General features: G+C 48.6%; 1 protein-coding gene across 3 annotated transcripts in view; it reads left to right on the forward strand.

The window, feature by feature from the left end:
• Positions 1–12417, forward strand: part of LHX2 (LIM homeobox 2) — a 34180-nt gene extending 21763 nt beyond the window's left edge. For 2 of the 3 annotated variants that reach the window (XM_054501516.2, XM_054501515.2), the window contains exon 5: positions 11539–12417. In XM_054501516.2, the coding sequence (XP_054357491.1) occupies positions 11539–11826 (288 nt within the window). In that variant the 3' untranslated portion in view covers positions 11827–12417. Of the gene's footprint in view, positions 1–196; positions 221–11538 lie in introns of those variants that run through there. The other variant, XM_063649925.1, reaches the window with a different exon arrangement.
• The last annotated feature ends 1618 nt before the right edge of the window (positions 12418–14035 follow it).

The following is a 14035-nucleotide window of genomic DNA, read 5'->3' on the forward strand; positions in this document are numbered from 1 at the left end:
GTGACACTCATTGTACACACATTCACGTCATAAAAGGTTCAAACATTTCAGATAAATCTAGAGGCCGCCCCACCCCATCCCAGGACGTCCACCCAAGGTGACTATCGTTAGCTCCTGCTTCTTGCTTCTCACCCACTCTAGTTTCTCTTCTCTTGCTGTCTGCCTCTGTCTCACTCCCCCCTCTCTCTTCCTTCAGGCATCTCTCTAGATTTATCTTCTGCCTCCCAGACTCTCCTGGAAGCAAGGTTTGGTGGTGGGGATGTGTGTGGGCAGATTCCCTGGGTGGGCAGGTGGGGGCGGGACTGCCCAGAGGACATGGTGGGGTGGGGGAGTGGCTGGGTGCCTGTGAAACTGAGCAGAACTGCACTTACATGTGCGAGTAACTTCTTAACAGAGAAGTTCCAGAACTTTCACCAGATTTCCACACCCCTAGAGATGTTAAGAACCCTAGTCTGGAGGCACAGGAGCAGGTCCCAGGCTCCTGCATGACCCAAAGTTGTGGCAGAGTCGTGGGCCACATCTCAAACCGTCAGCTCCTCCTTTTACTCATTTTAGGGTCTTAGGCAAGTCACTTGACTTTTTGTAGCCTGTTTCCTCATACAAGAAATGGATACAATAAATTATGCTGCCGGGTTATCCAAGGAGCCACTGAAATGACGTGCCTATGGTGCGACCTGACACTTACTTGCTCAGTGGATGGTAGCCAATAATAGCATTAACTAGATTCATTAGCTGGCATGAATTCACTAGTATGAGCAATTATTCTGGTAGTGGACCTCAGTTTCCCCATTCATACAAAGAGAAGGCAAGACAATGCCTCCCTTTATAGCAAGTTTAACCAATTTATTCTTCAGAACGTGTGGTTATAGTGCCAGCGACACATATTTTGAGGGAAGAAAACCGAGGGATGAAGTAACGGGACAGCCTCACAACAGGAGGGGAGGTGGTGGGATTCGAGTCCAGGCCAGTCTGACCCACCCTCCAGCCCCAGGTCTCTGGGATTGAGGGCTGGGAGGTGACATAGAGGGGATGACAGAGACAGAGGGCTGCGCAGCTGCCCTAAGAAAGTTCTTGTGAGTTTGTCAGAAACAAAAAACAAACAAACAAACAAAAAATGCCCTCTGTGGGGCGGGTTGAGGCTGTGACGCAGCGCAACTGCAGCTGCGGCTGCGGGAGGAGCCAGGAGTTGGGGCCCCTAGGCTCCCGAGGCGCCCCCTTGAGCAGCGCTGCCTACCGGGAGCGGGCGAGGGGCTGCGGGCGAGGGAGGACTGGGTGACGTAGAGGAGGGAGGGAGCGCCGGCCAATGGGACGCCGATGCGCCCCTCTGGGCCCGCCCCTCCCTCTTGGTCCGTTTCGCTTTCGAGTCCCACTGGTCTGAGCTCCTGGTGGATAGAGGACATGGCTACACTGGCTGGGGCAGCAGGTCCGTCTCATCTGTTTCCTTCGTTGTTTGCCTTCTTGGGGTTAGGTCAAGGACCCTCTTTGGCGTCCCCTCCCTTCAGCCGTGGGTGAGTTCGGACTGCGGACTTGGGATTGGGCTGCCTTTTCTCTGCTTAGTAGGACCCTTCGTCCTTCCCCAACCCAGTTGCTCTGTGGCAAGGGTGTCCAATCTTTTGGCTTCCCTGGGCCACATTGGAAGAAGAAGAATTGTTTTGGGCTACACATAAAATACACTAACATGAACGATAGTTGTTGAGCTAAAATAATAATAATAATAATAATGTTTTAAGAAAGTTTACGAATTTGTGTTGGGCCACGTGCAAAGCCCTCCTGGGCATAGACAGGCTTGCTCTATGGAGTGGGGCCAGGGGAGGGAATTAATGAATTAATTATGAATTAATGCTTGAGCTGGGGATGGAACCGGGTTCAGGAAGACCTGGGCTGGGTTCACTGGCTGTGTGTCTTGGACAAATTAGTTACCCTCTCTGAGCCATAGATTTCTCATCTGTAGAAAGGGCACCATTAGGGCACAAACCTCTCTCAGTTATCCAGATTAAATGAAATGAAAAGTAAGTACCCATAGTTGAATCAGAATCTCCAGTGAGGAGCCAGTCTTTGTTGGCCTTGGGGAGGCAGAAGGCTTGGTCACCTGACTTAGGAACAAACCAGATTTCCAGGAGAGTTACCTCTTATTCTTTCATCTGATGAAACATGTATTGGCACCAGGCCCTGGGGACACAGAGATGAACAAACCATGGTCCTGGCCCTGAGGAAATTCACCTGTTAGGTATAAAGACAGACCCATGTACAGTTTCCTCATGGTGTGATCTGTTGGGGCACCTACTGAGGGAGCCCAGAGGAAGGACCAACCACGCTGTGTGCCAGGCATCATGATCCCTCTTCCCCCACCATCCGGATGAGAAGGTGGAGGCCCAAATGATCTCCACTTGCCTCAAATAACACTTTGCTAGTTACCTGCAGAGCTGGATCCAAATCCAGGCCGGCCTGATCAATGGGCATAGTTCCTTCTTCTTTGAGCCAATCCGGCAATGACTGTCTGAGTGTGAGTTTCATTTAGGGTCTGTATATTGGGGGTGGGGCATATGTGTAGCACTGTTCTCCCTTTTTCCCAGACCACATTTGCACAAATCACAAATATTCCTTATTGCACATGGTGATGCAGCAGTTTACAAAGCATTATCTTTCCAGCCACGTATCTACCTTACCTTAAGATTTTTTTTGCCCATTTTACAGATGAGAAGCTTAAGACCTAGTAAGATGAGGTGATTTGCTGCTGGATACAGGAGCCAGGCATTGGCAGGGTGGGGCTTGCCCCCAGGTGCCCTGACTGCTGATGGGGAATCTTGTGGACATGGGACGGGAACAGTTTGAGGCAGGTGGTAGTATGGCTTTGAAAGGTAACAGACTGGTTTTAATCCTGTCTGACTTACCAGCAGTGAGATTTGGATACTTTAATTTCTCCTCTCCGAGCCTGATTCCTTATCTATGAAATGGGGATGAGAAGGATACCTTACTGGTGGTTGCACGGAGTAAATAAGATGACATACAGTATAATTTACAGAGTATAGAGTCAGGACCCAGGCATGCTGATCTCATGCACTCATTTACACAGTACAGTTCAGTCTCCTGCAGTCATTTACACAGTACAGTTCATTCTGCAACCCTCTTTGCACACATTTTAAAAATGTGATTATCTTCATTTTGCAGATGATGAAAGTGAGGTTCTGAATGTCTAGAACCCTGGCCCTGAGTCTCACAGCTAGTAAGTGATGAAGCCAGGAGTCAAGTTCATATTGGTCTGATTCCAAAGCTCTTTCCAATATTGCACATGAAGGGATTTTGACTTTTCTCCCTTGGATCTGGCTGCAGAGTGCAGCAGAACAGTGGGAGAGGAGGGAAGGGGTAGGTCACAGATGCCATGTCTTGGTAGGGAAGCAGAAACCTCTAGTAAAGTGTTCATCACATAAAAGGTGCTCACATTTGCCATCAGCAGCAGCATGGCAACTACAATACTCACTATCAGTGGGCAAGGTGACTGGGAGACAGAATGGCCCCTTAGAGGGAGGTCCTTTAAGACTTTAAGCCTTGGCCGGGCGCGGTGGCTCACGCCTGTAATCCCAGCACTTTGGGAGGCAGGCCGAGGTGGGCGGATCACAAGGTCAGGAGATCGAAACCATCCTGGCTAACACAAAGAAACCCCATCTCTACTAAAAATACAAAAATTAGCCGGGTGTGGTGGCGTGTGCCTGTAGTCCCAGCTGCTGGGGAGGCTGAGGCAGGAGAATGGCGTGAACCCGGGAGCCGGAGCTTGCAGTGAGCCAAGATTGCGCCACTGCACTCCAGCCTGGGCGACAGAGCGAGACTCTGTCTCAAAAAAAAAAAAAAGACTTTAAGCCTTACAAATGCATGGAGACCATTTCTCACCACATAGAAGTCTCTCTGAGTTGCTTTTCTTCCTTCCTGTGGAAGGGCCAGGGAAGCAGAATATTAAGATGCCCTAAGCTTGGGGAAGTGGGTGATGAGCTGATTGATTTGGGTGGGTGAAGGTCTCCATAGGGGTTCCCTGGTGTGACTTTGGAAGAAAATACATTTTAACCACCAACAGCTTAAAAACCATCTTTCAGGCTGGGTGTGGTGGCTCACACCTGTAATCCCAGTACTTTGGGAGGCTGAAGTGGGCAGATCACTTGAGGCCAGGCATTTGAGACCAGCCTGGCCAACATGATGAGACTCCGTTCCCTACTAAAAATACAAAAATTAGCCAGGCGTGGTGGCGCACACCTGTAGTCCCAGGTACTCGGGAGGCTGAGGCAGGAGAATCATTTGAACCCGGGAGGTGGAGGTTGCAGTGAGCTGAGATTGTGCCACTGCACTCCAGCCTGGGCAACAGAGCAAGACTCTGTCTCCAAAATAAATAAATAAATAGCATCTTTCAGGTGATTAGTTAGTTGTTATTAACCTGTGTGAGAATTTAGGAGTTGAGAACTCTAGCTTTCCTCTGGCCACTCACCTGTTTGACAGATATATTGACCTGCCATGTGCCAGGCAGGGCTGGAGGCACTGAGGATTCAGTGGGGAACAAGACAATGAACAAGACTGGCTGGGCGTGGTGGCTCACGCCTGTAATCCCAGCACTTTGGGAGGCGGAGGTGGGTGGATCACCTGAGGTCAGGAGTCCAAGACCAGCCTGGCCAACATGGTGAAACCCGTCTCTACTAAAAATACAAAAATTAGCTGGGCATGGTGGCATGTGCCTGTAATCCCAGCTACTTGGGAGGCTGAAGAAGGAGGAGGAGGATCGCTTGAGCCTAGGAGGTGGAGGTTGCAGTGAGCCGAGATTGCACCACTGCACTCCAGCCAGGGTGACAGAGCAAGACTGTCTCAAAAAAAAAGAAAAAAAAAAAAAAAGACATTGAACAAGACCCCACTGGAACATCCACCCAGAGGGCATGTGGAGCAAAGTGTGGGATAAACAATTGACAAGGTGCTAAGACTAATCTCTGTGTTTTTCTTTTAAATGATTCTAAGATCAAATAGGTCTGGGAAAGGCTCAAGGTTGACTATGTCTTTCTCTTGGAGATCAGAGCATGTTAGCATTAATACAGGCGTTGAGAAATCTGGAAGAGACTCAACTTAGTCTAATCTAACATTTCCCAAATTTTATTTGGCCATATAATTCTTATTTAACTCTTGTAAAGAAATAAAATGGTAGACATGCTAGGTAGGAAAAATGCAAGGGTACAATGAGAGCACAGAGACCTGACCTGCTGAAGGAGGTAGTCAGGGAAGGCTTCCCTGAGGAGGAGGTGTGGTTTATATCAGGGCAAGTCACTTCATTACTTTGAACCTCCGTTTCCCCACCTGTAAAGTGGTCTTTTTCCTGCCTGTCTACCACCCCGGTCGGTGATGAGTGTCCAGTCTAGTCCTGGATGGCCTAAGCTGTATGGAGTTTCACAGACGATTTGGCCTGAACCTCTCATTGCAAAGGAAAGGAAATCAAGACTCAGAGAGGTGGAGTGACTCTCCCAAGAACCACAGCAAAGTGGTTCTAGGCCTGGGGCTGGAACCGAGGGTTTCTGATTTCCAGTTCAGTGCCTATTACTTTTGGTTCTTTAAAGAAAACTTCTTTAAAAGTTTGCAAAATACTAAAACTGCCACACCAACAGTTTAGAAAAATAGGAAAAACAGAAAAAACAACAACAAAACAAACAAACAAAAAAACCTTACCCTTCTAAGAGCACAGGAATCCAATAATTAAAGTGTGTGATTTAGAGGTTAAGTAGCGGTTAAGCGCATAGAACCAGTCTGTTGGAAGTCACATCTCAATTCTGGCTGTGCAGTAAGAGGCACACAGTCTCTACTCCTGCAAATTGGCAATAATATTCACATCTACCACATAGGGTTATTATAAGGACCAAATGAGTTAATGTGTAAAGGGCTTAGGACTTTGCTTATAAAATGCCTGGCACTGGCTGGGTGTGGTGTCTCCCGCCTGTAATCCAAGCACTTTGGGAGACAGAGGTGGGCAGATTGCTTGAGCCCAGGAGTTTGAGACCAGCATGGGCAACATAGCGATATTCCATCTCTACCAAAAAATACAAGAATTAGTCAAGAGTAATGGCATGTTCCCATAGTCCCAGCTACTCAGGAGGCTGAGGCAGGAGGTGGAGGCTGCAGTGAGATTTAATTGCACCACACTGCACTCCAACCTGGGCAACAGAGTGAGACCCTGTCTCAAAAAAAGAAAAGAGGCCAGGCGCAGTGGCTCACGCCTGTAATCCCAGCACTTTGGGAGGCTAAGGCAGGTGGATCACCTGAGGTCAGGAGTTCGAGACCAGCCTGGCCAACATGATGAAACCCCATCTCTACTGAAAATACAAAAATGAGTTGGGCATGGTGGTGGGCGCCTATAGTCCCAGCTACTCAGGAGGCTGAGGCAGGAGAATCGCTTGAACCCGGGAGGCGGAGGTTGCAGTGAGCCAGATTGCACCAGATTGCCCTGGCCTGGGCAACAGAGCTAGACTCTGTCTAAAAAAAAAAAAAAAAAAAGGCAGGGCGTGGTGGCTCACGCCTGTAATCCCAGCACTTTGGGAGGCCGAGGTGGGCAGATCACAAGGTCAGGAGGTGGAGACCATCCTGGCTAATACAGTGAAACCCGTCTCTACTAAAAAATATAAAAAATTAGCCGGGCATGATGCCGCACGCCTGTATTCCCAGCTACTTGGGAGGCTGAGGCAGGAGAATTGCTTGAACCCGGGAGGCAGAGGTTGCAGTGAGCTGAGATCGCACCACTGTACTCCAGCCTGGGCGACAGAGTGAGACTTCATCTCAAAAAAAAAAAATGCCTGGCACTTCATGGGGAATAGTATTCATCATTATTATTTGCTTTATGAAGGTACAATACCAGAAGACATAGTTTTTTTTAATCCTTTTTTTCACCTAACAGCCATCACAAGACATTTCCCCTGTGGCATCGTGGAGTGGCTGTGTCATGACTCCCACTTGCCGCATCTGAGTGGACACTTTGGGTGCAGCCATTAGTTTGATGTTATTAAAAATGCCATGATGGGCATGAAGCTTTCATCTTTTGGCTGATTTCCTTAGCATCCCAGGTGGGGATTTGCTGGGGGCAAGATGGGTTTCCCACTGGCCCTCCTGGCTTTCTTGATGAAAGAATTCTGGGGAAGGAGGTTTGTGAGGCAAAACACAACTTGCATGGTCAGGTAGTGCCTGAGAAGGGGGCAAGAAGCAACGTGTGCTTCTTCATCTACCCAGGACTAATTGGAGATCTACCGTGCACCAGGCTGGGGCACCCCTGGCCTGGTGTTAGTTGTGTCCTGATGATTCTCTGTCTGGACTTGGCCTTGTCCCAGACACACAGTCCAGAGAACTTGAGGCATGTGAAAAGAGAAGGCCTGTCAGTTTCAGAAGATGGGAGGTTGGGGCAGATTGCACTTTGTTGCTTGCAGCTGCCTAAGAATCCCAGCCTGTCAGGACCCTGAGGGCCACAGAGAGCATATGATGTGGTCTAACCCTCTTGTTGTACAAGTGAGGAAACTGAGGCCGGTCCAGAGGTGAGGGACAAACCCGAGATCATGTGGCAGTCCCAGGACTGGAAGCTGCTCTTTCCACTGCACCATAGTTGCTTCTCTGTTTCTTCATCCATTTATTCACTCATTCATGGACTTGCTACCTCCCTCAGGACCATGTGGCAGGGAGGGCAAATGGTCCTGGATTCCAGTCTCAGGTTGCCCTCTGTGTGACCTTTGGCAAGTGGCTTTACCACTCTGACCCTCTCTGGTTTTTAAATCTATACAGTGAGGGCAGGCACGGTGGCTCATGCCTATAATCCCAGAACTTTGGGAGGCCGAGGCGGGCGGATCACCTGAGGTCAGGAGTTCAAGATCAGCCTGGCCAACATGGTGAAACTCCGTCTGTACTAAAAATACAAAAAAATTAGCCAGGCATGGTGGCGGGTGCCTGTAATCCCAGCTACTTGGGAGACTGAGGCAGGAGAATCACTTGAACTTGGGAGGTGGAGATCACAGTGAGCCAAGATCACACCACTGCACTCCAGCTTGGGGGCGACAGAGCAAGACTCTGTCTCAAAAAAAAAAAAAAAAAAAAAAAATTGGTCAGTTGTGGTGTGGTGGCGTGCGCCTGTAATCCCAGCCACTCAGGAGACTGAGGCAGGAGAGAATCACTTGAACCTGGGAGGCAGAGGTTGAGATGAGCTGAGATCGTGCCACTGCACTCCAGCCTGGGTGACAGAGCAAGACTCTGTCTCAAAAAATAATAATAATAATAATAGTCAATAAATAAATCTATAAAATGGGAATAATAATAATCAAATCCACCTACTTGGCTTTTCATGGGAATAACCTGTGGCAGTGCACGCTGGAGGGTGGCATGGAGCCTGGCACATAGTAAAGGTACATACATGTCAGCCATTCCTATGAATACATATTACTGATTCTTCATCTCTGCCAGTCTCTGCCGTGCACCGGGGGACATGAAGATAGCACAGAAAGGGTCCCTGCCCCCATCAACCTCTTAGGAGTGGACTTTTTGAAATACCTGGGAGAGAATTCTAGTGAAGCCCTGACTTAACATGAAGAACAAACCCCACACAACCCCAAAGCAGCCGGGCTTTTAATGAAGTTGTTGAATTTTCATCTACCAGATTCCCAGCGCCTCAGCTCTGGAAAGCAGAGAAGGCAGTTGTGGACGATAGTGTCATTGTTTACAAGCCCACTGTTAGGGGCAACAGCCTGAGAAATAGCAAACAGCCGGCAGCTAACCGGGTCCAGCCCTGCCTGAGGTCTTGGAGCCCCGGATGGATGAGCAAATGAGCACCCGGCAAAGCACCCTCCACCCTGGACCCAGGCTCCCCGCTCCAGCTACTGCTCCGAGAGTCAGACGCACAGAGCACGGGCTGCTCAGGGGTCACACGCACACAGGCCAGGACAGTGGCAAGGTGGCGGCAGCAAGGCTCCGGCCTCCTCCACCCCAATCTGCCTGACTTTGGGGAAGTCACTTCCTCTCTCTGAGGGCCTCTGGGGGCTTTCCCCATCCATTTTCTTTAGGCCACCAGGACACAGTCTCTCCCCTACAGATTTCTGCTGGCCGGGAAAGGGAAGGACCCCCCAACCCCAGGGAAAGCATGTCGAGGGTGGTCTGAGAAGCACTGTACTTATTTGCCAGCCCCCAGAAGGGGTGATGGGCTTTCTTTGGGCAGAGAGCCAGGGAAAATGTGCCTTCTTCCTGGGAAGATCCAGCACTGAGGAGGGAGCTTGGTTTCTCCACTTCACAGGGTCTGGATCTCCCACTTTACTCCAAGATTCTTGTGGATGTGCTTTTAATTGAGCCCAAATTGCGTTACGCCACCAGAAACGGGGGTTTGAGGCCACAGGCCCCTGCAGCCCGGGTGGTCCCAAGGGGTGCGTGGAGCCAGGAGTCAGCTCTCCCTCTCCTGCCGGAGACACTGGGAAGACAGGCAGATGCAGGACATCTGGAAATGCGCAACTAGACACCCCAGAATTTGCAGAGTGCCCTGAGGCCCTTTGTTTTATGGGGAGGCTTCTGGCGGGTGTTTTCGTCACGCAAAGGGAAGTGAAGGGGCCCTGCCTTTTGGGCCTTTTTCCTTGGAAGGTTCAACACCCCCCCCCACAGTGGCCTGGATTTCCTAAGCCCCTCCCAAAGTACTGCGTGGACCTCTGGGTACAGCGGATCCCTGTGTTTGTGCTGTTAGATGGGTGGTTGTACTTGGGTGCTGGCTGTGTAGATGAATTTCATTTTTCTTTTTTTTTTTTTGAGATGGAGTCTTGCTCTGTGGCCCAGGCTGGAGTGCAGTGGTGGGATCTTGGCTCACTGCATCCTCCGCCTCCCGGGTTCAAGCATTTCTTCTCTCAGCCTCCCGAGTAGCTGAGATTACAGGAGCGCACCATCACACCCAGCTAATTTTTTATATTTTTAGTGGAGATGGGGTTTCACCATGTTGGACAGGCTGGTCTTGAACTGCTGACCTCAAGTAATCCACCTGCCTCGGCCTCCCAAAGTGCTGGGATTATGGGCTTGAGCCACTGTGCCCAGCCTTAGATGAATTTCTGTGTGTCTTCCTGAATGCATACAGGCGTGTGCGCAAAGATATGGGAGTGGACGCGTGTGTGTCTGTGCCCAAGGAAAAATGAAAGTAAACCCATGTTCTCTCACTGACATTCTTTTCACACAGAGCTCAGCCCCAGCTCTGCGCCCCGCCGCACGTCCCTCGTAAGTCGATACGGGATGCAGCAGGTCAGGAGAGAGACTCTGCGGGTTTCAACTTCCCTGGCCTCACTTTAATTTGGCTGCCGTTCCCACGCTGCCTACCTCCACCCACCTCTACCCTGAGACCTGAGACCCAGTGGCCCAGGGTACCTGGTGGCTTCTCCAACCAATGATGGGGATAGGATCCGTGTCTTTCACTTCCTCTTAGTAATTCATTATTATTGCCTGATTCTCATGTGTTCTTTATCCCATTCCCAGACTTACTGACCACAAAACATTCAAAACATTTTACCAACAAGAACTTGTGGGGTTTATTGTCTGCTGAAAGGCAACTGCCAAAAAAGGAAAAAGAAAAAAAAAAGGAATGTCTCAAAGAACCATTAGGAAAAGGATCAAGATTTGTCTGGTGTGTGTGTTTGGTGTGTCTGATAGAAAAGCAACATGAGGCACACATTTAATTTTAAGTTTTAAATGTCCTAGTAGCCTCCTTGAAGAAATGAAGAGAGACAAGTAAAAGTAAAATTAATTTTAATAATGTATTTTGTTTAACTCAGTATAGCCAAACTATTATCATTTCGACATGTAATCAATATAAAAATTATTGAGATATTCTACCTGCTTTTTTTTTTCATATTCAGCCTTCAGATAGGTTGTGTGTTTTCACCTGCAGACTGGTTGAATTTGGGCTAATGCCATTTTAAGTGCTCAGCAGCCATATGTGGCTCGTGGCTGTGATATTCGGGAGTACAGCTCAGCTCTGGAACCTCCTATCAGAAAGAGAAGCCCAGCCGTAGCCCATTAGATAGAGTGAAATTTCTGTTTTATTTCATTAAGAGCAAAATATTGGCCGGGTGCAGTGGCTCACACCTGTAATCCCAACCCTTTAGGAGGCTGAGGCAGGAGGATCACTTGAAGCCTGGAGTTTGAGACCAGCCTGGGCAATGTTGCAAGACCCCGTCTCTACAAAAAAATAACTTAAAAAGTTAGCGGGGCCGGTGGTGCTCACCTATATAGCCCCAGCTACCCAGGAGGCTGAGGCGGGAGGATCGCTTGAGCCCAGGAGTTAGAAGCTGCAGTGAGTCGAGATTGTGTCACTGCACTTCAGCCTGGGGGACCAAGCCAGACCCTGTCTCCAAACAAAAACAAAAACAAAAAAACCGAAAAAGCAAAATATTGCCAACCTGACATTTTGGATCCTCTTGGCAAAACGCAGATCAGCGTCCCCATAGGCAGCAGAGCTCTGAGTGAAGCAGTCAGGGGGATGCTCTGCCTGCCTTCCGCTCACCAGCCCTTCCCTGTCATCCCCTGCAGGTCTGGTTCCAGAACGCCCGAGCCAAGTTCAGGCGCAACCTCTTACGGCAGGAAAACACGGGCGTGGACAAGTCGACAGACGCGGCGCTGCAGACAGGGACGCCATCGGGCCCAGCCTCGGAGCTCTCCAACGCTTCGCTCAGCCCCTCCAGCACGCCCACCACCCTGACAGACTTGACTAGCCCCACCCTGCCAACTGTGACGTCCGTCTTAACTTCTGTGCCTGGCAACCTGGAGGGCCATGAGCCTCACAGCCCCTCACAAACGACTCTTACCAACCTTTTCTAATGACTCGCACCCCCCAACCCCACAATTTCTTTAAAAAAGAAATTATCTTTAGTTGAATTCCAAGTGTATTTTAAAATAGAGGCTTTGAGCAACTAACTAACCACATTTTAGGATCTCGCCTGGAAACAGAGGAAAAAAAAGAAGTGTGTGCCCGGCTAATGCAGCGGTGTGGACCGAGGAACAACTTGGAAGATCTACCTGCAACACAACATTTGTGTCACTGTACAGTTTTGTGGACTGAGCGAGGAAAAACAACAAATAATTTAAGTTGGCTAGAGCTTCTGTATTTTCAAAGACTGCCACGTGCCTTAGGAATACTGTTTTATCTCCATACTTTGGATGACTTGTTCATTTTTCTCTTCCTCTTTTTCTCTGTATATTTATGACCAGAGCAAAAATGTAAAAAACAAAAAACAACAAAAAAAAGTTTGTTACTTTGAATAGTCCTAAAAAGAAAAAAAGAAAAAAAAAAAGGAAAAATCAAACCCCCTCCAACGGTCGCTTTGTTGTTTTAGAATTTTAAGGTGGAAGTCTGTTCGAATATCAGAATTTGTAAAATCTAACCAGTAATAAAACCACTTATCGAAACTACTTGGGGCTGCTGCCGTTTGGTTGGGTGTGAAATTCACAGGACCTAAGAATTTTACTGAGGCCCAGAGATAAATTCTAGGTCTTCACATATTCATCAGATATTCCTGGGGCTCCTGTCTTGTGCCAGGCTTTGGACTGATTACAGAGATGCAGAGACAAAGATCCAATTCCTGCTCTCAAGGAATCAGAATGGTGACACAGGACAGACAAAAGATATCTTAACAGGGTGTGATATGTGCTCAAGTGGAGGATATGCAACATCCCATTCATTCATTCATTCATTCATTCTTTCAAATATTTAATGAGCACACCCTGCCAGATGCTTGTGATACAGAGGTCAGAGGCCCTTTTCTGCTCCTGGCTGGGCTGGAAAGAAGGCATGTCAGGCGATGAGGGAGCCCTCCTGAAAAACCTGCAGCTTTTCCCTATGAGGAGTGAACGCAGTTAACAAAGGGCAGCTTAAGCTCCAGTTTTCCTAATGACACAAAATTTCAAGATTGCTAGAGAGGGCAAAAGCAAATGAATTCTGTTCCTTTCCTAAAGTTTCAGGGAACCTCAGAAACCCAGAGAAAAGACACACCCAGAGAGGAGGGAGGGTTGGAGCCAGGCACAATGAGGTTGGAATTCCTACTATTGAGCAGGGTGAGCTGAAGGAAGTCATTTCACTTCATTGGGCATCAGTTTACTCAGCTATGAGCTGAAGATAATGAATGGCTCTTGCATGGCAGTTGTAGTGGGGGCAAAAGGTAAGATGTGTTGACGGGCCCAGCAGAAGGCCTGACACAGAGAAGGGCTCGATGCGTTGTAGTGTATGACAGACAGGTGATGTGAGGACTCTGTGGGTGGAGAGCAGGAATGTGTGTATCCAGGCATCCTCTAGCATTGCTGAATGCACCAAGCAGGTGTGGTGTCTGTCCCCTAGACATCTGACACCCCTCATTTCTCACTCTGAGCCCTGCTTCGGAGTACTCTGCTACCAGTTTCACTGGATGTCAGCAGTTACCAACCCAAATGCCCCTGCAGTGGCCCACCAACTTGATCATCCAGACGGAAAATCGTGGCCACCTGGAGGAGGAAACAGCCAGGCAAGAGTGGGCAGAGGAACCATCCAGCCCAGGACTGGGGTCTCTCTCTCCTCCTCCCTCTGCCATCATTGCTGGGACAGGGCGGAAGGAGGGAGTGGGGCAGGAATGGGCTGAGCGTGCTTCAAGCCCAGACTAACTCACTTTCTGAAATGTTTTTTAAAAACCCCAAGCACATTGCGTGCACACACACACACAAACAAAAAAACACTATTGTTATTTCTATAATGTCTGGTAAACAGTAGGAGCCCAATAAAATTTTTGTAAACTTTTATATTGCATATACAGTGTACACACGTCTGTAATAAACAGCCTGATTAATGTCTTTCAAATGAACACACCCATTTAACTACCACTCAAATCAAGATATAGGACACTTTCAGCACCCAGAAGTCTCCCTTAAGGCCCCTTCCTTCAATCCCTCCCAAGATAGCTCCTATTTTTAAAAGTCTGTTTTTGATGGATACATTTTTTACTGAATGAATTCAAGAGACTTAGCAAGATTAGCCTACTTACAGCTAGTGGTGGAAGAGCCA

This window comes from Pongo pygmaeus, chromosome 13 (genome assembly GCF_028885625.2).
Source record: "Pongo pygmaeus isolate AG05252 chromosome 13, NHGRI_mPonPyg2-v2.0_pri, whole genome shotgun sequence".
NCBI lineage: Eukaryota > Metazoa > Chordata > Mammalia > Primates > Hominidae > Pongo > Pongo pygmaeus.